The sequence below is a fragment of the Trichomycterus rosablanca genome, chromosome 17, assembly GCF_030014385.1.
Source record: "Trichomycterus rosablanca isolate fTriRos1 chromosome 17, fTriRos1.hap1, whole genome shotgun sequence".
NCBI classification, from domain to species: domain Eukaryota; kingdom Metazoa; phylum Chordata; class Actinopteri; order Siluriformes; family Trichomycteridae; genus Trichomycterus; species Trichomycterus rosablanca.
Genome location: NC_086004.1, coordinates 13,392,292 through 13,418,926, shown reverse-complemented (window position 1 = coordinate 13,418,926; position 26,635 = coordinate 13,392,292). Strand labels below are relative to the sequence as shown.

Below are 26,635 nucleotides of genomic sequence, written 5' to 3'. Positions count from 1 at the left end.
TTTACAATTCTGTGGCTCTTTATAAACGCAATGCTGTTGTTTTTTGTCCTAAAATGTTCTATTCCAGTTATTATGTTCACAGGACATATTTAATATACAGAACAATCCAACACTTTTGGGTTAAAACTTTGCAGTACTAACTAAAGATAATCAGATGCATCATGTGTCCCAAAAAAATTGCCACAGGGTGATTTAGATACTCTGAACTGGTGCCTTGTTTGCAGTGTATTTCTGATTTCTGTTCTGAACCAACCTGAAATTAGAACCCACCATGGTCCTAAGCAATGCAGCAACGACAAACAACGTTTGATAACAACTGGTTAACTGTTTAAAGTGAGGTTAAGTGATAAAACATGACTCTATACACACATTCCTGTATAATCCTTTTTCTTGCCATAGGCTTAATTGCAACAGGCTTACCCACATCCACCCCCAATCAACAATCACAACCTACAAACTCATCCAGTGCTGTTGCAGGTAAAGATGTCTACATTTTGCAAAACTGATTTAAGCTACAATACATTAAATATTAGGTTGTTATAACAAAAATCTTTAAAGATACAAACAACTGCAAGAAGTTTACTTCATACTATTGACAAATTTTCCATGTGAAAATTAGTATCAAGAATTCATAAACACATCCTGCTAAAACTATGACACACAGTTGCATGTTTCTTAAGTTTTGTCTAATGGATCACGACCAATTTTAAAATCAATAATGTGTTAATTAAACTTTGTCAAAACACTAATGTAAACATTATCTGTCATGAACAGTCATAACAGTTGATGTTGGGTATTACATGTTGTTACAGTGGTTGTAACTGAGATATCTTGTACTATAAAATTACCAGCAGATCTTTTAACCTCTATGGATTGGAATGTAAATTGTCCTACAGTCTGGTGCAGCCCTTTAAACAAAACAGTGTGTTGTGACTCTTTCACCTAAACATCACTATTAAAAATATTGGCAATATGAGCTATTTTGATGGTCCCCACCAGACTCAATAGCCTTGATGTCCTCTAGCATCAATGAGTCTTGGTCACCCAACAACCTGTCAGCGGTTCGTGGCTTGTCTACTGACTACTGTTTGTGGGTGCTCACTATGCTGTCAGTGAGCACCCCTAGCTGTTTCAGAGATTCTTCAACCCAGTCACATTTTTTTTATGGATTATGCATTGTCATGCAAATTTTTTAGGGAGTGGTCCTAATATTTTGGCCAATTGTTGTATATTTAACTTAAATTTATAACTTCCTTGTTTGTCAGACAAACTCTGCTACAAAGGTGAGATTGGGGAAGACGGTTCAATTCACAATAGTTGTCAATTCACGTGACAAAATTTAACTGCTCAATGGTCCTAAACGTGACAAATGGATTTGATAATATGATAATTAAGTGTTTCTTTTTTAGTGAGGTTAAGCAATAAAACATGATTCCACACATTCCTGTATAATCATTCTTCTTGCCACAGACAATACCACAACAGGCTCACCCCCACCCACCATGCACCAACACCATTCTACAATCTCATCCAATACTAATGCAGGTAACAGTGTCTACATTTAGCAAAAAGATTTCAGCTACATTATGTATTAAGTGTTTTTAACAAAAATCTTTTAATATACATATATTAAATAACAATACAATTACATTTATCTTAATTTCTGCATGTTACCCATAAAATGTGGTAATTTTTTTATAATTTAATGTCTTTATAAATGTTTTGTCTTAAATGTCATATTACAGTTATGGTGTTTATAGGACATGGTTAGCTTACAAAACAATCCAAAATACACATTTGGGTTGAATGTGCTAACTAAATATAATCATAGGCATCATGTGTTCCGAAAATATACCACTGAATTAGGGTGAATTAGCGACTCTGAACTGGTGCCCTGTTTGAAGGTATTTCTACCTTGAACCTTAGATAAGAACCCACCATGGCCCCAAGCAATACAACAACGACAAACAACAATTGATAACAACTGGTTTTTAGTGATAACTTTTTGAAGCGATAAAACATGACTCTATTCACACATTTCTGTTTAATTATTTTTCTTGCCATAGACAAAAGCACAGGCTCACCCTCACTCACCACACAACACCATTCTACAACCTCATCTAATGCCAGCGCAGGTAACAATGTCTACATTTAGCAAAAAGTGATTTAAGCTACATTAAGTTATAAATGATTGTAACAATACAATTTAATATACAGTCATGTGAAAAAGTTAGGACACCCCATGAGAACCTTTGTCTTTTTGAACATATTTAAACATATGGACATTTGAGCTTTATTTGAACAGTACTGAGAGATGGAGCTTACAGTGGGGCCAAAAAGGATTTAGTCAGCCACTGATTGTGCAAGTTCTCCTACTTAGAAAGATGAGAGAGGTCTGTAATTTTCATCATAGATACACTTCAACTATGAGAGACAAAATGAGAAAAAAAAGTCAGGAAATCACATTGTAGTATTTTTAAAGAATTTATTTGTAAATTATGGTGAAAAATAAGTATTTGGTCAATAACAAAAGTTCAACTCAATACTTTGTAACATAACCTTTGTTGGCAATGACAGAGGTCAAACGTTTCCTGAAAGTCTTCACCAGGTTTGCACACACTGTAGCTGGTATTTTGGCCCATTCCTCCATGTAGATCTCCTCTAGAGCAGTGATGTTTTGGGGCTGTCGCTGGGCAACACGGACTTTCAACTCCCTCCACAAATTTTCTATGGGGTTGAGGTCTGGAGACTGGCTAGGCCACTCCAGGACCTTGAAATGCTTTTTACGGAGCCACTCCTTTGTTGCCCGAGCGGTGTGTTTGGGATCATTGTCATGCTGGAAGTCACGTCAAGTCAACTTTATTTATATAGCGCTTTTTACAATAGACATTGTCTCAAAGCAACTTTACAAAATCCAGGACCAACAGATACAAAAAACCCCTGTTGAGCAAGCCGAGGGCGACTGTGGCAAGGAAAAACTCCCTGAAAATTACAGGAAGAAACCTTGAGAGGAACCAGACTCAGCAGGGCCCATCCTTCTTAGGTGGCCTGGAGGATACTTTAAATAAATACACGATTTGCACAGAGCATACAAACACAGAATTAAATGATCTAAAAGTTATAACTGGTAATAAATAGATAAATAATAATAGAGTTGTTCTTCGCTCTAGTCTTCAATAAAGTCTGTAGTGAGTTCTTGTCATTCTTGGTGCAATTACTCCAGACCCGTCACATCCGGCAGGAGCAGCATAGTTGTCACGGCAGTCTCGACTTTAATCCTTAACCTCGGCGGGTAAACAGGTTTCCATCAGAATACCTTTGGAGTAAAACAACAAAGAATGTAGTTAATAATGTACAATGCTAGTTGAGTAAAACAGTTTTACAGAGAGTTTTAGACTCCAGCAGCCCTAATTATTACAGCATAACTAAAAGGGAGAGCGAGCAGGTAACAAGGTCATGAAGGCTTTCACAGGACATCAGCGCCCACCTCTCCTACCCAAACCGGAGTGATCGGACAAGAGAGGCAGAACGACAGCAGCCCAACATCCCTGATCACCACAAGTTTCTATGACCAAGAACCCCCAAGCCCTGCCCCTTTGTATATACTAATCAAAAGCCTGAGAAAATAAATATGTTTTCAGTCTAGACTTAAACATTGAGACTGTGTCCGAATCCCGAACAGAGGCAGGAAGATTATTCCAAAGTTGTGGAGCTTTGTAAGAAAATGCTCTTCCACCAGCTGTGGTCTTTTTAATTTTAGGAACTATAAGTAACCCTGCATCTTGTGAGCGAAGTGGACGCGCTGGGTTGTAGTGATTAATAAGCTCACTCAGATACTGTGGAGCCAGACCATGTAGCGCTTTATAGGTTAGTAAAAGTATTTTGTAATCAATGCGGAATTTAACTGGCAGCCAGTGTAGAGATGATAGAACAGGACTGATATGATCAATTTTTTTAGTTCTAGTTAGCACTCGAGCTGCTGCATTTTGAACTAACTGTAGTTTGTTTATGGATCTACCAGAGCATCCAGTTAGAAGAGCATTACAATAATCTAACCGAGAAGTTATAAACGCATGGATCAGTTTTTCAGCGTCATTAACAGATAGTATATTTCTTATTTTAGAGATATTACACAAATGATAGAAAGCAACTCTAGCAATATTATTAATGTGTGTATCAAAGGAAAGATCTGAATCTATTGTGACACCCAAGTTTTTTACATCTGGGCTGGGAGTAACAGAGAAAGTGTTTAGGTTTAGCACCAGGTTAGACAACTTGTCTCTCGCAGCTTTAGAGCCAACAAGTAAAACCTCTGTTTTATCTGAATTAAGTAAAAGAAAATTACACGACATCCAGTTTTTTATGTCGTTTACACAATCTTCAATCTTACTGATTGTGTCAGTATCATTTGGTTTGGCTGATATATACAGCTGTGTGTCATCTGCATAGCAGTGAAAATTTATGCCATGTTTATGAATAATTTCACCTAGTGGAAGCATATAGAGTGTAAATAATAGTGGTCCAAGTACCGACCCCTGTGGAACACCACACTTTACTTTTGTAGTTTCTGAGCATTTTTTATTTACATAAACAAATTGCGAGCGGTCAGTCAGATATGATTGAAACCAAGAGAGTGCGAGCCCTTTAACACCTACTGTATTTTCTAGCCTCTCCAGTAAAATGTTATGATCGACCGTATCAAACGCTGCGCTAAGATCTAATAGAACAAGAAAAGAGACACATCCATTATCAGAAGACATTAACAACTCGTTAACTACTCTAATTAATGCGGTTTCGGTACTATGATTGGGTCTAAATCCTGATTGAAATTTTTCATTAATACAATTTTCATTCAAATAAGAACGTAATTGTTTGGAAACGACTTTTTCTAATATTTTAGAGACAAAAGGAACGTTTGAAATTGGCCTATAATTAGCTAGTACATGTGGATCAAGATTAGGTTTTTTAATCAGGGGTTTAATAACGGCACTTTTAAACAATTTAGGTACATACCCAAGGCTAAGGGATGCATTGATTAATGTAAGCAGGGGCTCTACAATAGCTGGGAGTAAATCTTTAAGTAAATGAGTTGGAACAGGATCGAGTATACACGATGATGACTTAGATGATTTAATCAACACAGTTAGTTCATTTTGGGAGATTGGATTAAAGGAATTTAGTTGGATTAACTCGTTACTATTATCACCAATGCTGCTCGGAGTGAGTCCATACTTAACATTGGCAAGTGACACACTTTGACTCTGAAGTCGTATTTTTTCTATCTTGTCATTAAAGAATTTTAAAAAATCATCGCTGGTACAGTCAGGCGGTATATTAGATTCAGTTTCATTGACGTTTTTAGTTAATTTGGACACTGTCTCGAAAAGGAATCTGGGATTGTTTTTATTTTTCTCTATTAGGGATGAATAATATAAAGATTTAGCTTTTATAAGTGCATGTTTATACTCAGTTAGTGCATCTTTCCAAGCAATCTTATACACCTCCAGTGTAGTGTGACGCCACTTGCGTTCTAATTTCCGTGCTGCTTGTTTAAGTGCGCATGTGTGGTCATTGTACCAAGGAGCAAGTTTTTTCTCCCTAATCAGTTTAGTTTTGAGTGGGGCTACGTTATCTAAGGTTGTGCGCAATACAGTCTCTAGGTTTTGAGTTGCCTTATCTAGTTCTTTAGGTTCTGATGCTGATATATTTGGTAATTCTGGTAGGCAGTTTATGAACGCTGCTGCAGTTGCAGATGTAATAGTGCGCTTACATTTAAAACAATGTGGTTGCTGTATATTATTGGAAGGGGACACTTCATACATTAGCAGGGAGTGATCAGAAATTAAGTCATTCTGTGGTACAATTTCCAGGTTGTCTATGTTTATACCATAAGTAAGTATTAAATCTAAGGTATGTTTACAGCGGTGAGTGGGTCCTGTTACATTTTGGGTGATGCCTAAGGATTCTAAAATAGAATCAAACACAATTTTGAGTGGATTACACTTATCCTCATAATGAATATTAAAGTCACCAACAATTAAAGCTTTTTTAGTTGATAAAACTAATTTAGAAAGAAAATCGGCAAATTCGTTAAGAAATTCTGAGTAAGGACCAGGGGGTCGATAAACAGTAACCAGTTTAAACATACTAGTTTTATCAGATGAACATTTATTGGTTATGTCAGAGATAAGAACTTCAAACGAGTTTGTTAGGGGAGATGATTTTACAGTAAGACCTATGTCTTTATTATGTCTATATCATAAATTGTGGCTATTCCTCCACCACGACCACTAAGACGTGGCTTATGTTCATAACTGTAACCCGGAGGAGATGCTTCATTTAAACCCAGATACTCATCAGGTCTAGCCCAGGTCTCGGTTAAACAAAGTGCACTAAGACAATTATCTGTAATTATTTCATTTGCAATTACTGTTTTGCATGCAAGTGACCTGATGTTTAGAAGTCCTAACTTTAGTTTAGCCTTACTAGGGTTTTCATGATGCTCATTTAGATTAATTTTAATTAAGTTATTATGACATACTTTTTTATTTTGTTTTGGCTTACACCTGCCATGGTAAACAGACACAGTCTCAATGGTTTGTGACCTAAGGATTCCAGGTGACGTCCGATGGCGACTCGCAGACAGTTGGTTAGGCCTGTTTGTCTGCTGCCTGGTCTTGGCTCTGGATAGTCATTTAACACTATCTGCCACTACACTAACACGGTGGTAAAGCCTGTCACCTATGCTGCAAGAAATGCGAGCAGCACCCTCCCACGTGGGGTGGACACCATCCCGCTTCAAAAGACCAGGCCTTCCCTCAAAGGTGGACCAGTTATCTACAAAATCAATGCAGTTTTCTGAGCACCATTTAGACATCCAGCGGTTCAGCGACAACAACCTGCTGTAGGTTTCGCCACTGGGTCGAATCGGTAAGGGGCCAGAGCACACTACTGCCTCAGACATTGACCTAGCTAACTCACACACCTCTTTAACATTATTCTTAGTAACCTCAGACTGCCGTAAGCGAACATCATTAGTGCCAACGTGGATAACAATCTTCGAAAATCTACGATTAGCCAGCACTTTCAGATTTGCTCTGATGTCAGGCGCCCTGGCCCCCAGAATACAAGTGACTATGGTTGCTGGTGTCTCTATGGGGGTTGCAATACGCACGTGTCGGAGCTGAGAATCTCCTATAACCAGAGCACTTACATTAACAGGCTTCTCAGCGGGTGGCTCACTGAGTGGGGAAAACCTGTTGGACACGTGCAACTGAGATGGTCGGTGCTTTGCCCTACGACTATGTCGCCGAGACGTCACCCAGTCGCCCTGCTGTGAGGACTCTAATGCCGGAGTCTGGGGTTCTGTACCTGAACTGCTGGCATTCGGGACTGCTACAGCTGAATCTAAGCCCTCACTAGTAGTAGTCTGTTCTAACGCCCGAATGCGCCCTTCTAACCCTGAGATCTTCTCCGTCAGACTAACAACTAATCTACACTTATCACATATAAAGTTATCACTAAACACGGAGAAGGAATAACTGAACATGTTGCACTCGGAACAGGGAAATAAAGCTCCTGCTGGGGCCATAATAACAGTACTTAGCTTTAGAAGATGAGTTGAAGTTGATGTTTATGTTGGTTTCACCGGCGCCTCTGCTGGTAGTCACAGAAAACCGGCTTTAATTCCGGACGAAACGGGCGTTGATGAGCTGAAATACAAAAACCAACAACCAAACAACACAAACGCGCTTCGTTCGGGTTTTGTTCACAAAACAAAGGTGTTTAAGCGCTGAAGTACAAAAACAAACAAACACAAATGCGCTTTGTTTCCGACAAAACTGGCAGTAATTCTAAAGGAAAACGGTGTTTATGTGCTGGTGTACAAAACAAATAAACAGAACGCGGATCCTACGAACAGAAAACGGCTTTAACTCTCCACAAAGTAAATATGTTTAAGCACTAAAATACAAAAACAAACAAACACAAACGTGCTTCGTGCGGACAGAAAGCGGTTTTAATTCTGGATGAATAAAATGTTTATGCGCTGAATTACAAAACAAACTAAAACCGGCTTCGTTCGGATGCCGGTAGCAGAAGTTTTCACAAGCACGGATTTACGTTAGTAAACAAGCGTAAACACAAGCGCTTTTTTTACGATAGACAAAATAACACTCTATATCAACTACACGCGAAAGATTAACGTTTAAAACATACGTATATAAAAAGTTATTTAGCTAATGGCTACAAACAAACAAACAACTAGGCTACAGTCTCAGCGTGCGTACCACCGGAAACCAGAAGTGTGTGGTATTCAGTATTCAGTGAAGACCCAGCCACGTTCCATCTTCAATGCTCTCACTGATGGAAGGAGGTTTTGGCTTAAAATCTCACGATACATGGCCCCGTTAATTCTTCTCTTAACTCGGATCAGTCGTTCTGTCCTCTTTGCAGAAAAACAGCCCCAAAGCATGAGGTTTCCACCCCCATGCTTCACAGTAGGTATGGTGTTCTTGGGATGCAACTCAGCATTCTTCTTCCTCCAAACACGACGAGTTGAGTTTTTACCAAAAAGTTCCATTTTGGTTTCATCTGACCACATGATATTCTCCCAATCCTCTTCTGGATCATCCATATGCTCTGTGGCAAACTTCAGACGGGCCTGGACATGTACTGGCTTAAGCAGGGGACACGCCTGGAACTGCAGGATTTGAGTCCCTCTCGGCGTAGTGTGTTACTGATGGTAGCCTTTGTTACTTTGGTCCCAGCTCTCTGCAGGTCATTCATCAGGTCCCGCCATGTAGTTCTGGGATTTTTGCTCACCGTTCTCATGATTGACCCCACGGGATGAGATCTTGCGTGGGGCCCCAGATCGAGGGAGATTATCAATGGTCTTGTATGTCTTCCATTTTCTTACAATTGCTCCCACAGTTGATTTATTCACACCAACCTGCTTGCCTATTGTAGATTCACTCTTCCCAGCCTGGTGCAGGTCTACAATTTTCTTCCTGGTGTCCTTCGACTGCTCTTTGGTCTTGGCCATGGTTGAGTTTGGAGTCTGACTGTTTGAGGCTGTGCACAGGTGTCTTTTATACAGATAACGAGGTCAAACAGGTGCCATTAATACAGGTAACGAGTGGAGGACAGAAGAGCTTCTTAAAGAAGAAGTTACAGGTCTGTGAGAGCCAGAAATCTTGCTTGTTTGTGGGTGACCAAATACTTATTTTCCACCATAATTTACAAATAAATTCTTTAAAAATCCTACAGTGTGATTTCCTGGATTTTTTTTTCTCATTTTGTCTCTCATAGTTGAAGTGTACCTATGATGAAAATTACAGGCCTCTCTCATCTTTCTAAGTAGGAGAACTTGCACAATCAGTGGCTGACTAAATACTATGTGGCCCCACTGTATATAACTAAACAAATAAAATGTTAAAAAATACTTTTAAACTCAAGTTGTAAAATGTAATGAACAAAAATGGAAATTTATTGAGGAAAAAGTTAGGACACCCTATGCCCTAATAGCTGGTATTTCCCCATTTGGCTGAAATAACCTCAATTAGACATTTCCTATAACCATCTACCAGTCTCTGACATCGACTGGTGGAAAGTTTTTTCCACTAACCCATGCAGAATTTCTTCAGCTGTGTGAGGTTTGAGGGGTTTCTTGCATGCACAGCCCATTTCAAAGCAGCCCACAGCATCTCAATAGGATTAAGATCCGGGCTTTAACCTGGCCATTCCAGAAGTGTCAATTTCTTTCTTTTGAGCCATTCCTTGGTGGATTTACTGGAATGTTTTGGGTCGTTGTCCTGCTGCATGGTCCACTTCCGCTTCAGTTTTTGGACAGTTTTTTACATTTTCCTCAAGCACCCTCTGATACAGTGAAGAATTCATTGTGGATTTTATAATGGAGAGCTTACCAGGCCATGCTGCTACAAAGCAGCCCCAAACCATTACATTTCCACCTCCATGCTTCACAGTTGAGTATGAGGTTCTTGTGCTCAAATGCTGTGTTTGGTTTGCGCCAAAGATGTCTTCTGTTACTGTACCTAAATAATTCAACTTTGGATTCATCTGTCCAAAGCACATTGTTCCAGAAGTCCTGGTCTTTGTCTAGGTGTTCACTGGCAAACTTTAGTCTTGCCCTGATGTTTTTTTGACAGCAAGGGTTTCTTCCTTGCACACCTCCCATGAAAATCAAACTTGTGCAGTCTCTTTCTGATGATAGATGCATGTACCTTCCTATCAACTGTGGCAAGAGCTACCTGTAGGTCCTGTGATGATATTGAAGGATTATTGGAGACTTCTTTATGCATCTTGCGGTCTGCTCTTGGGCTGAACTTGCTAGGACGGCCTGACCTGAACATGTTGGCTGTTGTTTTAAATGTTCTCCACTTGTAAATTATTTTCCGGACAGTGGAATGGCTGATTTCTAATTGGTTTGAGATCTTTTAAATCCCCTCCCAGATTCATATGCATCTACAACCTTATTTCTGAAGGCCTCAGAGAGCTCTTTAGATCTCACCATGGTGATACCACTCACTTCAACAATCCAAACTAATGTCTGAGGTTTAAATAAAACTCCAATGTCCTCTAACAATGGTCTAATCATTGCAACTGATGTGGTACACCTGATTCTAATTTTAGACATTTTAAGTAGTATTAAATGTGGGTGTGTCCTAACTTTTTCCTCACAATACATTTCCATTTTTGTTCATTACATTTTACAACTTGTGTTTAAAAGTAATTTAAATTTTTTTTGTTTAGTTATATAAGCTCCATCTCTCAGTACTGTTCAAATGAAGCTCAAATGTTCATATGTTTAAATATGTTCAAAAAGACAAAGGTTTTCATGGGGTGTCCTAACTTTTTCACATGACTGTACATACATGTGCAAGAAAATAACTGTAAACAATTAAAAATTATTTTCATCTTAGATTTTTACATACAACTTTTTACAAATGCAGTGCTGTTGTTTTTTGTCTTGAATGGTTCTATTCCAGTTACAGTGTTTATAGCACATGGTTAGCTTACAAAACAATCCAAGATAAACTTTTGGGTTAAACTTTGCAGTGCTAACTAAAGATAATCATAGGCATTATGTGTTCCAAAAATATACCACTGGATGAATTAGCGAATCTGAACTGGTGCCCTGTTTAAAGAAATTTCTACCTTGAACCCACTCTTCCTAAGATTAGAACCCTCCATGGTGCTAAACATGACACAAAAGGATTTGATAACATGATAGTTAAGTGTTTCTTTTTTAGTGAGGTTAAGCAATAAAACATGATTCCACACATTCCTGTATAATCATTCTTCTTGCCACAGACAATACCACAACAGGCTCACCCCCACCCACCACGCACCAACACCATTCTACAATCTCATCCAATACTAATGCAGGTAACAGTGTCTACATTTAACAAAAAATGATTTAAGCTACATAAAGTTATAAATTATTGTAACAATACAATTTAATATACATACATGTGCAAGAAAATAACTGTAAACATTTAGAAATGATCATCATAGATTTCTAATCAAACATGGTGGCTAAAATACTCTTGCATTCATTTTCATGAAGCGATTATAATTCTGCGACTTTTTACAAATGCAATGCTGTTGTTTTTTTGTCTTAAATGGTTCTATTCCAGTTACGGTGTTTAGAGGACATAGTTAACTTACGAAACAATCAAAGATACACCTTTGGGTTAAAACTTTGCAGTGCTAACTAAAGATAATCATAAGCATCATGTGTTCCAAAAATATACTACTGGGTGAATTAGCGACTCTGAACTGGTGCCCTGTTTGAAGGTATTTCTACCTTGAACCCATTCTTCCTTAGATTAGAACCCACCATGGCCCTAAACGTGACACAAAAGAATTTGATAACATGGTAGTTAAGTGTTTCTTTTTTAGTAAGGTTAAGCAATAAAACATGAATCCACACATTCCTGTATAATCATTCTTCTTGCGTGAATTAGTGACTCTGAACTGAACTCTTTCTTAGATTAGAACCCACCATGGACCTAACTAAAAGAAAACGACATTTGATAACAACTGGTTAACTGTTTTTAGTGAGATTCAGTGATGAAACATGACTCTATACACACATTTCTGTTTAATTTTTCTTCTTGCCATAGACAATAACACAGGTTCACCCTCACCCATTACGCAACAACACCATTCTACAATCTTATCTGGTACTAATGCAGGTAACAATGTCTACATTTAGCAAAAAGTGATTTAAGCTACATTAAGTTATAAATAATTGTAACAGTACAATTTAATATACATACATGTGCAAGAAAATAACTGTAAACAATTAGAAATGATCATCATAGATTTCTAATCGAATGTGGTGGCTAAAATACTCTTGCATTCATTTGAACGTAAAATGCACTAAGTGATTGTCTTGAATGTTCCTATTCTAGTTACGGTATAGATGGATGGATGGATAGATCACTTTATTAATCCCACAGGGAAAGTCAGTTATTACAGCAACTCCAGATACATTAAAGCAAACAGTATTATTAAAGTACAAACGTATTAAGTATAGGACATGGTTAACTTACGAAACAATCCAAGATACACTTTTGGGTTGAAACTTTGCAGTGCTTACTAAAGATAATCATAGGCATCACGTGTTCCAAAAATATGCCACTGGGTGAATTAGCGACTTTAAACTGGTACCCTGTTTGAAGGTATTTCTACCTTGAACCCATGGTCCTAAACGTGACACAAAAGGATTTGATAACATGATAGTTAAGTGTTTCTTTTTTAGTGATGTTAAGCAATAAAACATGATTCCACACATTCCTGTATAATCATTCTTCTTGCCACAGACAATACCACAACAGGCTCACCCCCACCCACCATGCACCAACACCATTCTACAATCTCATCCGGTACTAATGCAGGTAACAATGTCTACATTTAGCAAAAAGTGATTTAAGCTACATTAAGTTATAAATGATTGCAACAATACAATTTAATATACATACAGTTGCAAGAAAATAACTGTAAACAATTAGAAATGATCATCATAGATTTCTAATCAAATGTGGTGGCTAAAATACTCCTACATTCATTTTCATGAAGTGATTATATTTCTGTGACTTTTTACAAATGTAATGCTGTTGTTTTTTGTCTTAAATGGTTTTGTTCCAGTTACGGTGTTTATAGGACATGGTTACCTTACGAAACAATCCAAGATACACTTTTGGCTTGAAACTTTGCAGTGCTAACTAAAGATAATCATAGGCATCATGTGTTCCAAAAATATACTACTGGGTGAATTAGCGACTCTGAACTGGTGCCCTGTTTGAAAGTATTTCTACCTTGAACCCATTCTTCCTGAGATTAGAACCCTCCATGGCCCTAAACGTGACACAAAAGGATTTGATAACATGGTAGTTAAGTGTTTCTTTTTTAATGAGGTTAAGCAATAAAACATGATTCCACACATTCCTGTATAATCATTCTTCTTGCCACAGACAATACCACAACAGGCTCTCCCCCACCCACCACGCACCAACACCAGACTTTAAATGTATCCAGTGCTGATACAGGTAACAGTGTCTACATTTAGCAAAAAGATTTAAGCTACATTATGTATTAAGTGATTTTAACAAAAATCTTTTAAGTTACATACTGTATATCCAATAACAATACAATTACATTTATCTTAATTTCTGCATGTTACCCATAAAATGTGGTGGCTACAATGTTCTTGAAAATTCATGGTGTTTTTAATAGAAAAATGAATTTTCTTATTTGTTTTTTTTAATTCAATGGCTTTATAAATGTTTTGTCTTAAATGTCATATTCCAGTTACAATGTTTATAGGACATGGTTAGCTTACAAAACAATCCAAAATACACTTTTGGGCCACTCGGGTGGCGCAGCGGTAAAAACACACGCTGCAACCACAGCTGGGATCTCAAATATATCGTATTGAATCCAAGCTCTGCCTTGCCGGCTGAGGCTGAGTGGCCACATGAACAACGATTGGCCTGTTGTTCAGATGGACGGGACACTTAGCAGACACTTTTATCCAAAGCGACTTACACAATGAGCAACTGAGTGTTAAGGGTCTTGCTCAGGGACCCAACTGTGGCAACTTGGTGGTGGCGGGGCTTGAACCGGCAACCTTCTGTTTACTAGTCCAGTACCTTAACCACTGAGCTATCACTGCCCTATTTTGCCCACCATGGCCCTAAATGTGACACTTAAGCAATAGAACACGAGAGGGAGTGTTTTATCACGAATAACATCACGGCTGCGATTCGGTCGCAGGCACTCGCCGTAGATTATCACAGCCGTAATTCATGATAACACACGACCTCAAGTTTTCTATTGCTTTTATAGAATAGTTTTTACAAAATAAAGAAAGAAAATAAATCAAAGAAGCCCTGAATTTAATAATAAATATGCTTTAATATTGACAATACCTTCCGCCAAAAAGTAGTTCCACAACGAATATAAAGTACAAAGTAGTATAAACGAGTATAAAACACTACAAAGCAGACATTCCAAGTTGCAAAAACTCATTTCAGGGAGGTAAGAACAACAAAAAGAAAAAGGTAAGAACCTCCGAAGGAAAAAAGAAATAAAAAACCTCTCGTACACACCAAAGGATATGGGTGATAACAGGACTGCTAACTGGGCTATTAAGCTAACCGTTCGTGTTACAAACACATTAATGTTCCCTACATAGTGCACTAGATAGTGAATTAGACAACTGATTTATGTTCCCTACACAGTGCGCTAGATTGTATATCAGATAACGGATCTAAAAAGGCTGCGTCGCCTGCGTGCGCGTTTATGTGCATAAAGCTTGTCGTTACTGGCAACGCGTCAGCGGAGTAATACAGTTATTGTGTGAAAAGACCGTGCTGTTATCACGAATATCAGCACAGTTAGACCGCTTCTCAACCAATCAGATTGTAAGGTCGGAACTACCTGCTGTATAAAACAACATCGATAACATTCGATAACAAGATTGATGCATGATTCCACACATTCCTGTATAATGCTTTTTTTTTGCCACAGACAATACTACAACAGTCTCACCCCCACCCACCATGCAACAACACAATCTTACAAACTCATCCAATGCAGGTAACGATGTCTGTATTTTGCCAAAAGAAATGCAAGTAGTTGGATTAATTGTTTACTGAAGTGGCATGACTAATTAACTTTGATAAATAACAAACAGTTCCATGATTATTGTTTAATTATTCCAAATATATTTAATAACATTTTTACTTCTTTAGAAAACATTTTTGTACAAATTATTTACATTTTCAGCATTTAGCAGACACTTTTATCCAAAGCGACTTGCACAATGAGCAATTGAGGGTTAAGGGTCTTGCTCAGGTACCCAACTGTGGCAACTTGATGGTGGGGGGGCTGGAATCAGCAACCTTCTGTTTACTAGTCCAGTACCTTAACCGCTGAGCTAACACTAAATTTGATTCATTTACTCATCAGTTTACAGATGAGTATGTGATAACATTGTAGTGTAAGATGCTTGTAGTGCTTTGTGTGATGTGTGTGTGTGTGTGTGTGTGTGTGTGTGTGTGTGTGTGTGTGTGTGCAGCAGCTGTCACTATACTTTTACAGAATACATACATTTGCAAGATCATAACTGTAAACAATTTTGGAATTATCACACATGGATATCCTATAAAATGGGGTCAATTTTTTACATTAGTCATAAAAATTGATAAACACATTCATACTATTACAAACAATTGCATATTTGATCTTAAAGGCAATGATTAATTCACCATCTACATTTTGTTCAGCCTGTGTTAAGCTTGGGCTAATTAATTTAGAAGCCTCAATTAGTGACACTGAACTGAAATCTTTCTTAGATTAGAACCCACCATGGTCCTAACTAAAACAAAACAACATTTGATAACAGCTGGTTAACTGTTTTTAGTGAGGTTAAGTGATGAAACATGACTCTATACACACATTCCTGTATAATTCTTCTTTTTGCTATAGAAAATAACACAGGCTCACCCTCACTCACCACGCAACACCATCCTACAATCTCATCCAAAGCTGATGCAGGTAACAATGTCTGTATTTTGCAAACAAAAATAATTTCATCTACATTTTGTCACACTTTTGGTTTACAAATTTGCAGTGCTTACTAAAGATAATTAAATGTATTATATAGGTTCTAAAAATTGCTATGGGTGAATTAAAAACGGAACTGGTGCCCTGTTTGAAGTGTAGTTCTGCCCTGAACCCACTCTTCCAGAGATTAGAACCCACCATGGCCCTAAATGTGACACAACAACATCGATAACATTCGATAACAAGATTGATGCATGATTCCACACATTCCTGTATAATGCTTTTTTCTTGCCATAGACAATACTACAACAGTCTCACCCCCACTCATCACCCCGCAACAACACAATCTTACAAACTCATCCAATGCAGGTAACGATGTCTGTATTTTGCAAAAAGAAATGCAAGTAGTTGGATTAGTTGTTTTCTGAAGAGGCATGATTAATTAACTTTGATAAATAACAAACAGTTCCATAATTATTGTTTAATTATTCCAAATATATTTAATACAATTTTTGCTTCTTTAGAAAACATTTTTGTACAAATTATTTGATTCATTTACACATCAGTTTACAGATGAGTATGTGATAACATTGTAGTGTAAGATGCTTGTAGTGCTTTGTGTGATGAGGTGTGTGTGTGTGTGTGTGTGTGTGTGTGTGAGTGAGCAGCAGCTGTCACTATACTTTAACAGAATACATACATTTGCAAGATCATAACTGTAAAAAATGTTGGAATTATCCTCTACATGGATATCCTATAAAATGGGGTAAATTTTTTACATTAGTTTTAAAAATTGATAAACACATTTATACTTTTACAAACAATTGCATATTTGATCTGAATGGCAATGATTAATTCACCATCTACATTTTGTTCAACCTGTGTTAAGCTTTGGCTAATTAATTTAGAAGCCTCAATTAGTGACTGAACTGGACTCTTTCTTAGATTAGAACCCACCATGGTCCTAACTAAAACAAAACGACATTTGATAATAACTGGTTAACTTTTTTAGTGAGGTTAAGTGATAAAACATGACTCTATACACACATTTCTGTATAATTCTTCTTTTTGTAATAGAAAATAACACAGGCTCACCCTCACCCACCACGCAACACCATCCTACAATCTCATCCAAAGCCGATGCAGGTAACAATGTCTGTATTTTGCAAACAAAAATGATGTCATCTACATTTTATCACACTTTTGTGTTAAAAATTTGCAGTGCTAACTAAAGATAATCAGATGCATTATATAGGTCCTAAAATAGCTATGGGTGAATTAAAAATTTAACTGGTGCCCTGTTTGAAGTGTAGTTCTGCCCTGATCCCACTCTTCCAGAGATTAGAACACACCATGGCCCTAAATGTGTCACAACAACATTTCATAAAAAGATTGATGCAGGATTCCACACATTTCTGTATAATGCTTTTTCTTGCCACAGACAATACCACAACAAGCTCACCCCCACTCACCACGCAACAACACCATCCTACAAACTCATCCAATGCAGGTAACGATGTCTGTATTTTGCAAACAAAAGATGCAGGTAGATTGATTAATTGTTTACCAAAGAGGCACGATTAATTAACTTTGATAAATGTATTAAAATAAATAAATAAATATATATATTTAGAAAACATTTTTGTACTAGATTAGGGGACCCATGGCTCTGACCATCACACAATGATTTATTTACTTACACCTAGATACTAATTACTGTAGCAAATCTATTCACTAGCATTTTTTTGGTGAATTAAAACAAAAGAATCATGGGAGGCTCACATAAACAGGGAGAATATGCTCCACACAGACTCCACACAGTAACTGAAAGGAAAGATCACACACACATTCTCAGGGATCAGATGTCCCACTTATTCCTACACTTCAAAATATATTAATATTTATTTTTTTCAATTTGCAGAGCACTCCACAATCACTGTGAACACCTCGAGCACAGTCTCACCCCCACTCACGTCTACCATGCCAGGTAACAAGAGGGTGTCGTGTCACACAGTACCTGAGTACAGAGTTGCCAGTTTTACAAAAAATGTGTCTTCACTATTATATTTAACCTTAATTATTATATACTTATTGTATATTATTCTTTTTTCACAGCCAGTACAAGTTCACCAAAATGTAAGTACTTGCCAGCATAAATACAAAAAAATTCATCACAAAATGTTGTTTCTCACAGGCTCATAAAATGTGTCTTTACAGGCAGTTACAGCATCAGCGAGAAAGGCAACCATTACCTGGTGGAGTTAAATACAACAATGAAACCACAAGAATACAACATTAAAATTCTCAACGCTTCGGACAACTCAACTGTATATTCATTGACCAACAGCAACACATTAGAGATTCCATTCACAAAACTTAAACCCTGTCACAATTACACTGTCATCGTCAACCCTGCCTGTAATTCCACAAAAAATACATTTCAAACAAGAGAACTGAGTAAGTAAATAAACATTTCTATTTAAAATAACATATGGATAGCGTCCAGGTGGCGCAGCGGGATATTCCGCTAGCACACCAGAGATTCTGAACTCCTCGGTTTAAAACTCGGTGTTGCCACCGGTCGGCTGGGCGCCATCTAGCGGGCATAATTGGCAGTGCCTGCAGCAGACACGGTTCTGCTAGGGCGGTATGACCGGACTATGTGCGTGCGGTCTTCAGACACTGTGTAATAACCCTGATTGGCAGATAGAGAGGCGCCTGTGCAGAGTGCATAGGTGGAAAAGGGTTTTGCTAAGTTACTAATGATGTGCATATTAAATTTTTAATACAGCAGCTGTAAATAAAATAAATAACAACAACAATACTATTACTACAAACAATAATAATATTAAAAATCGAATCATTAATCATTTTAAGATAAATTCTTAAGTATTGAACCAAATTAAACAAAATGTAATGATTTAAAATAATTTTAAAATTAGCAAAATTTTTTGTTCTATTAGATTTATAGCTAAATTTGCTCACTGCACCCAGCTTTGCTCACATTATTATTTTAACATTTTAAATGGTTGCAAATCACTTTAATTGTGGTTTACGATACATGTGAACAGCGCCATGCAGTGGTACATTTTTATAAGCTTGACTAGAACAGTAGGGAATGTTAAAAAGAACTAAAATCAGCTGTGATGACTGATCATTGCTAAGCCTTTCCATTTTTTTTTAAGTTTATTGGTCAATGGCAGTCTTCATTTTTTAAGAATAATGACTTATTTTGAAAAAAATCAGGCTAGTGTATCCAGAGATCTGTTGGTGACCACGTCTCAGAATCATGTTCTGTACATACACCGATCCGCCATAACAATAAAACCACCTTCTTGTTTCTACACTCACTGTCTATTTTATCAGCTCCACTTACCATATAGGAGCACTTTGTAGTTCTACAATTACTGACTGTAGTCCATCTGTTTTTCTGCATGCTTTGTTAGCCCTCTTTCATGCTGTTCTTCAATGGTCAGGACTCTCCCAGGACCACCACAGAGTAGGTATTATTTAGGTGGTGAATGACTCTCAGCACTGCAGTGACACTGACATGGTGGTGGTGTGTTAGTGTGTGTTGTGCTGGTATGAGTGGCTCAGACACAGCAGCACTGCTGGAGTTTTTAAGTACCATGTCCGCTCACTGTCCACTCTATTAGACACTCCTACCTAGTTGGTTCACCTTGTAGATGTTAAGTCAGAGATGATCGCTCATCTATTGATGCTGTTTGAGTTGGTCATCTTCTAGACCTTCATCAGTGGTCACAGGACGCTGCCCATGGAGTGCTGTTGACTAGATATGTTTTTGGTTGTTGGGCTATTCTCAGTCCAGCAGTGACAGTGAGGTGTTTAAAAACTCCAGCAGCATCGCTGTGTTTTATCCATTCATACCAGCACAACACACACTAACACACCACCACCATGTCAGTGTCTGCAGTGCTGAGAATGATCCACCACCCAAATAATACCTACTCTGTAGTGGTCCTGTGGGGGTCCTGACCATTGAAGAACAGCATGAAAGGGGGCCAACAAAGCATGCAGAGAAACAGATGAACTACAGTCAGTAATTGTAGAACTACAAAGTGCTTCTGTATGGTAAGGGGAGCTGATAAAATGGACAGTAAGTGTAGAAACAAGTAGCTGGTTTTAAATGTTATGGCTTATCAGTGTTACTCATTGTTTAAAATAGTTTATTAAAGCATTTATAACTTAAAGTAATTCACGCTACTTATTTTCACTATCAGACTATTTTAAATACCAGTTTAATGAATGTGGATCAAAATCTAAATGCATGTTTTGCAAAACAATATTTAAAATTTTATGCATTTTTAAAATCTCACTAGCATATTTAAATACAATACTGAGTAAAAGTAAGTGCTTTCATTTGCATGTTATTGCATATTTGTCACACTGGATCATTAAGCTCATTTTACAGAAGATATCACACAACTGGTGTGAGTTTTTTATTAACATTTTATTTATTTAAGAGTAATTGCCCCTTGTTTACTCGATCAACCAGTTAAACACAACCAAGCCTACTTTAAGTCTGGCCTGTAGAATATAAACTCTCTGATCTTAAACCTTACCATTTAAGTTAAGCAATCCATTTTAAAAATTATACTGGAACACTAGGTTACAATCTAAGTACATTCCATAAAAGTTATAGAAAACAAATTATTCTGAAAACAGTTACAACATCATTGTTTGTTCCCTAAGTGTTTCCCAAAACCTAGGACTGGGCTGAATCCACCCAGGAGCCAGCCAGAACCTTTCTCTCTCAGGGGCTCAGCAACACCTGATTCAGGAGTTTCCAAAAGATTACAGAAAAACATAAAAATAAATGCAGATATATGTAGCCTTAGCTAAGGTCATTTTTTATGACATTCACAAAGTTAAAGATTTACTGTATTAAGAAAGAAACTCAGATGGTTTTGTTTTACCCTTGAAGGAAAAGCTGCCTCCAAAGGTGTAGCCACACAGTCAAATTTACAATAAATGTGGGCTGTCAGTGATAGAGAGGCTGCTCGGTGATTTTGTAATTGCCACTCACAGTGTATACCGAGCTCTTCTCTCTTTTCTCTCTCTTTAGTTATCACACACTAGTGCTAGTGCTATTATTTCCTACTGTCCTCTGTATTATTGTTTCCTATTGTTCTTCCTATGTATGCTGGTAACAGTATAGACTTATAGTATGTCCCCTTGTCATTTATTTAAAAGAAACAATAAAGTCTATATCGTAAGATAAGAATAAGCTAAATAATACATGAATCTAATCTTATGAATAATCTTAATATGTTTTTTAGAACGATCTGATGTGAAAACCAATGTGACCGAGACTTATCCAAATGGTGAAGCGTGTTTTGAAACTGTATGGGATTTGAGGAAGTGTCTTAAAATAACAGATTATAATGCCTGTAATTCCACTGTGATTTTTGAAGAGGACCTTTGCAACAAATCTATGTCATTTGATCTTCCTCCAGGTACATATAAATAGTAACATTTCTTAACTAGATTTATATCTGTTTAAATAATACATGGCGACTTATATTGCATACATTGAAAAAAGTACTAATTATGTACAATTGAGGAAATAACAAAAAAGCTACACTATATTGCCAAAAGTATTCACTCACCCATCCAAATATTTGAATTCAGGTGTTCCAATCACTTCCATGGCCACAGGTGTATAAAACCAAGCACATAGGCATGCAGACTGCTTCTTCAAACATTAGTGAAAGAATGGGTCACTCTCAGGAGCTCAGTGAATTCCAGCATGGTACCATGATAGGATGCCACCTGTGCAACAAGTCCAGTCGTGAAATTTCCTCGATACTAAATATTTCACAGTCAACTGTCAGTGGTATTATAACAAAGTGGAAGGGACTGGGAATGACAGCAACTCAGCCACGAAGTCGTAGGCCACGTAAAATGACAGAGCGGGGTCAGCGGATGCTGAGGCACATAGTGCACAGAGGTCACCAACTTTCTGCAGAGTCAATCGCTACAGACCTCTAAACTTCATGTGGCCTTCAGATTAGTTTAAGAACAGTGTGTAGAGAGCTTCATGGAATGGGTTTTCATGGCCGAGCAGCTGCATCCAAGCCTTACATCACCAAGCGCAATGCAAAGCATCGGCTGCAGCAGTGTAAAGCACACCGCTACTGGACTCTGGAGTGACGAATAATGTTTCTCTGTCTGGCAATTCGATGGACGAGTCTGGGTTGGGTGGATGCCAGGAGAACAGTACTTGTCTGACTGCATTGTGCCAAGTGTAAAATTTGGTGGTGGTGGTGGGGGGGGGGAGGTTACGGTATGGGGTTGTTTTTCAGGAGTTGGGCTCGGCCCCTTAGTTCCAGTGAAAGGAACTCTTAATGCTTCAGCATACCAAGAAATTTGGGACAATTTCATGCTCCCAACTTTGTGAGGACAGTTTGGGGATGGCCCCTTCCTGTTTCAACATGACTGCGCACCAGTGCACAAAGCAAGGTCCATAGAGACATGTATGAGCGAGTTTGGTGTGGAAGAACTGGTCCTGACCTTAACCCGATAGAACACCTTTGGGATGAATTAGAGTGGAGACTTTGAGCCAGGCCTTCTCGTCCAACATCAGTGTCAGAGAGTTGAAGCTGTTATAGCTGCAAAGGGTGGGCCATCATCATATTAACCCTATGGATTATTTTGGCAATATAGTGTATTTTCTGCTTTTATGTTGGATTTATCATATTAATTCATAACACCTTTTACAATATGCAAGGATAAATTTTTGTTTAAAGTTGTATTGCCTTAAGTACATGAAGTTTAAACAATTTGCCTTCATTTTCTTTCTCAGACACGCTTGATTTTTCTTATGAAAACAAGACTCCTGTCTCATTAAATTTGAGCTCACAAAAATGCAAAACTATTAAGTTATCTTGTATAAACAGTAAGTATTGCATTTTATAAAGGTTACATTTGATGGAAAAAAAGTGTGCTTTGTTTAGTCTGTACAAACAATTGTATCTGGTGTAACACTTTTTGTAGGGTCTGGTCACAAAACAGAGATAGAAAAAATGGAACCTCTTACGCATTACGATTGCACTGCAGAGTATGATTATTTTAATAAAACTGTTAAAGGAGAAACTAAGACAGTCTTCATTAAATGTGGTAAGTTGATAATTTCTCTTTTATTCTGACATCAGATTCTACTGAAAAAGTGTAAAGTCTAAAGTCATAGAGGACCATTTAGATTATAATCAAATTTATTAGATACATATCTATATATTAACTTCATACCACTGTAAAGTACAAGTACAACCCCAAATCAGAAAAAGTTGGGACAGCATAAAAAATGCAAACAACACAGAGTTTCTTACATTTACTTTGACTTTTATTTGATTGCAGACAGGATGATCCTGAGATATGTCATGTTTTATCTGCTCAACTTCTTTTCATTTATTAATAAACATCCATTCCTGCATTTCAGGCCTGCAGCACATTCCAAAAAAAGTTGGGACAGTAAAGCATTTACCACTTTGTAATGTTGCCATTCCTTTTCACCACACTTAAAAGATGTTTTGGCACCGAGGAGTGATTTAGTGTTTAAGGTTTTTATTTTGTCCCATTCTTCCTGCAAACACGTCTTAAGATTTGCAACAGTACGGGGTCGTCGTTGTAAAAAAATTTTTTCACAATTTTCCACACATTCTCTATTGGGGACAGGTCAGGACTGCAGGCAGGTCAGTCCAGTACTCGTACCCTCTTCTTCCACAGCCATGCCTTTGTAATGTGTGCAGCATGTGGTTTTGCATTGTCTTGTTGAAAAAAATGCATGGACGTCCCTGGAAAAGATGACGTCTTGAAGGCAGCATATGTTGCTCTAAGATCTCAATGTACTTTTCTGCCTTAATGCTGCCATCACAGAAGTGTAAATGACCTTTGCCAAGGGCACTGACACAGCCCCATACCATGACAGACCCTGACTTTTGGACTTGTTGCTGATAACAGTCTGGATGGTCCTTTGCATCTTTGGTCTTTAGCACACAGCGTCCATTTAAAAAAACAAAACAAAAAAAAACCTGGAGTCATGATTAATTTGACCATAATGCACGTTTCCACTGTGTGAAGGTCCATCCTAGATGCCTCAGAGCCCAGAGAAGTCATTGCTGCTTCTGGACATGGTTAACATAAGGCTTCTTTTTTGCACAGTAAAGATTTAAGGGGCATTTATGCATGTAACTCTGTATTGTAGTGTTTGACAAAGGTTTGCCAAAGTAATCCCTCACCCATATCAGCTATTGTTGTGGTGGTTCTAGATGCAGTGCCGTCTGAGGGATGGAAGATCACAGGCATTCAGCTTAAGCTTGCACCCTTTGCCTTTACGCACTGAAATTCCTCCCTATTCCTTGAATTGTATAATGATATTATGCACTGTAGAGGGAGAAATATGCAAATCCCTTCCAATCTTTCTTTGAGGTACATTGTTTTTAAACATTTCAATAATTTTCTCATGCATTTGTTGATAAACTGGAGATCCTCTGATCATCTTTGCTCATCAAAGACTCAGCCTTTACTGGATGCTGCTTTTGTACCAAATCATGATTACAATCACCTGTTGACATCACCTGTTTGGAATCACATAATTATTTAGTTTTTTTGCCTCATTACTAGCCTTAAATTGCCCCCGTCCCAACTTTTTTATTGGAATGTGTTGCAGGCCTGAAATGCAGGAATGGAGGTATGGAGGCAGAAATGAATGTATATTAATAAAATAAATTAAGTTGAGCAGACAAAACATGAAATATTTTGGGTTCAAACTGTCTGCAATCAAATAAAAGTCAAAGTAAATGTAAGGAACACTGCATTTGTATTTTATTTGCATTTCCCATACTGTCCCAACTTTTTCTGATTTGGGGTTGTACTTAAACAAAATAATACAGATGTGGAAATATTTGTGGATGGATCTTCTAACCCAGCATATTGAATTGGCATGATGGATTTATTTTCCTTTTTTTTTTAACTTGATTTAACAAAATAAGTTATTTTGTATCCATGTTTGCTTACATTCAACACAAACAAATTATGAAGTGTTCAAATGATAAATAATAAAGCTGTACCAACAGATTACAACGATAAATTTATTCATGTTTGTTATTGAGATAACAATTTAACATGACCCTTTAAAATCACTTATTTAAAATGTTTATAAGAGATAATAACATAGAAGACATTAAGTTGTAAAGCTCTAAGCAGCCTCTAAGACAATGGCAATGTATATTTAGTAGAACTGTAAACAGTGTTACTGTAAACAGCAGTTTGCTTTTGAACTTAGTTTGACTGTCTGCTTGCCTTTGAGTTTGCACGTTTGCTTGTTTGCCCTTGTCTGTCTGCTCCAGTTCGTTTGCTAATGTTGGTTAGTTCTTATTCATGCCTTGTTTGGTCTTGTTCCTATTTATCTTAGTCTAGTTCTTGTTTAGGGTTTAGGTTAAGCTTTGTTCTTGTGTGTTTAGTTTAGCGTTAGCATTGTTTGTGTGTTTAGATTAGTTAATTAGTGTTAGCATTTAGTTTAGCATTTAGTTTAGTTCATGTTTAGCTTTAGCATTTAGCATAGGTCGTGTGTTTGTCTTGTCTAGTTCTAACCCGTTTTGTGTAAAACCCTGTGTCTTTTGTTATTATTAAATAATTTTGTTTGAACATACCTGTTTTCACCCCCTTCTTGTCTTGTCTAGCCCAGCATTACATATACCCTAAGCTAAGCTAACACTAACTAACAAGAACATGACAAAACCAAAATCATGACATGTCCAATCACAACTGCCAATTTAATGTTAGACTGTTTAATTATATTAAATAATCACAATACGAGGCATTTTAACCTCTGATCACAAACTATCCAACTCCTCCACACTCTCAGCATACATGTATCAAAAATTCCCCTATGTGCCATCAACAAGCAAAACTGCATCAATACTTTGAGACTTTTAAACATGCCAATGTACTGCATTCTCTGTCCTAGATGTAAACAATACACCTGAGCTTAGTGCAACTAATACCAGCATAATAGCATCCTGGGATACAACTAGCTCAAACTGTGGTAATCAAACCTTTGACTGGAATGTAAAGTGCAACGGCACATATAAAAGTAAGGAAAAATAATAAATCATCATTGTTTTAAATATCCTTTAATTAAAAAAGTCATTTTATGGAATTCATCAGTAATAATTCTGAAAAAAATGTAACTTGTTAATTTCAGAACTTGATCAAAAACAGAACCCCTACAATAGTTCTGGACTGAAACCCTTTGAAAACTACAGTTGTACCTTTACTGCATTATATAAAAATGCATCCTTTTTAAGTACATTAGAAAACATCCGAACACATCCTGGAGGTAAGCATATTCCGTTTTGCATATGCGGTTTTAATAAATTAGGAGCTTTGAGGCTAAGCAAACCTTTGACAGTGTGACATTTTTAGTAATACATACAAATATATTTTGACTCTTCATTCACACTTGCATGTGTTTTTAATATGATTAAATTATTGAATTATTTTTTTTTCTTGTTTTTCA

The 26,635-nt window shown here is 37.3% G+C and overlaps 2 protein-coding genes across 2 annotated transcripts in view; both read left to right on the top strand.

Annotated features, from left to right (window-relative positions):
• LOC134331865 (mucin-5AC-like) overlaps positions 1 to 18,297 on the top strand; it is a 46,983-nt gene extending 28,686 nt beyond the window's left edge. The window contains exons 5-7 of the mRNA XM_063013405.1: positions 400 to 477; positions 18,017 to 18,082; positions 18,290 to 18,297. Of these exons, the coding sequence (XP_062869475.1) occupies positions 400 to 477; positions 18,017 to 18,082; positions 18,290 to 18,297 (152 nt within the window). The remainder of the gene's footprint in view (positions 1 to 399; positions 478 to 18,016; positions 18,083 to 18,289) is intronic.
• A 4,674-nt stretch (positions 18,298 to 22,971) lies between these two features.
• The window catches only part of ptprc (protein tyrosine phosphatase receptor type C), a 29,699-nt gene continuing 26,035 nt past the window's right edge, over positions 22,972 to 26,635 (top strand). The window contains exons 1-4 of the mRNA XM_063012776.1: positions 22,972 to 23,014; positions 23,113 to 23,235; positions 26,084 to 26,209; positions 26,321 to 26,455. Coding sequence (XP_062868846.1) covers positions 23,142 to 23,235; positions 26,084 to 26,209; positions 26,321 to 26,455 — 355 coding nt within the window. The 5' untranslated portion in view covers positions 22,972 to 23,014; positions 23,113 to 23,141. The remainder of the gene's footprint in view (positions 23,015 to 23,112; positions 23,236 to 26,083; positions 26,210 to 26,320; positions 26,456 to 26,635) is intronic.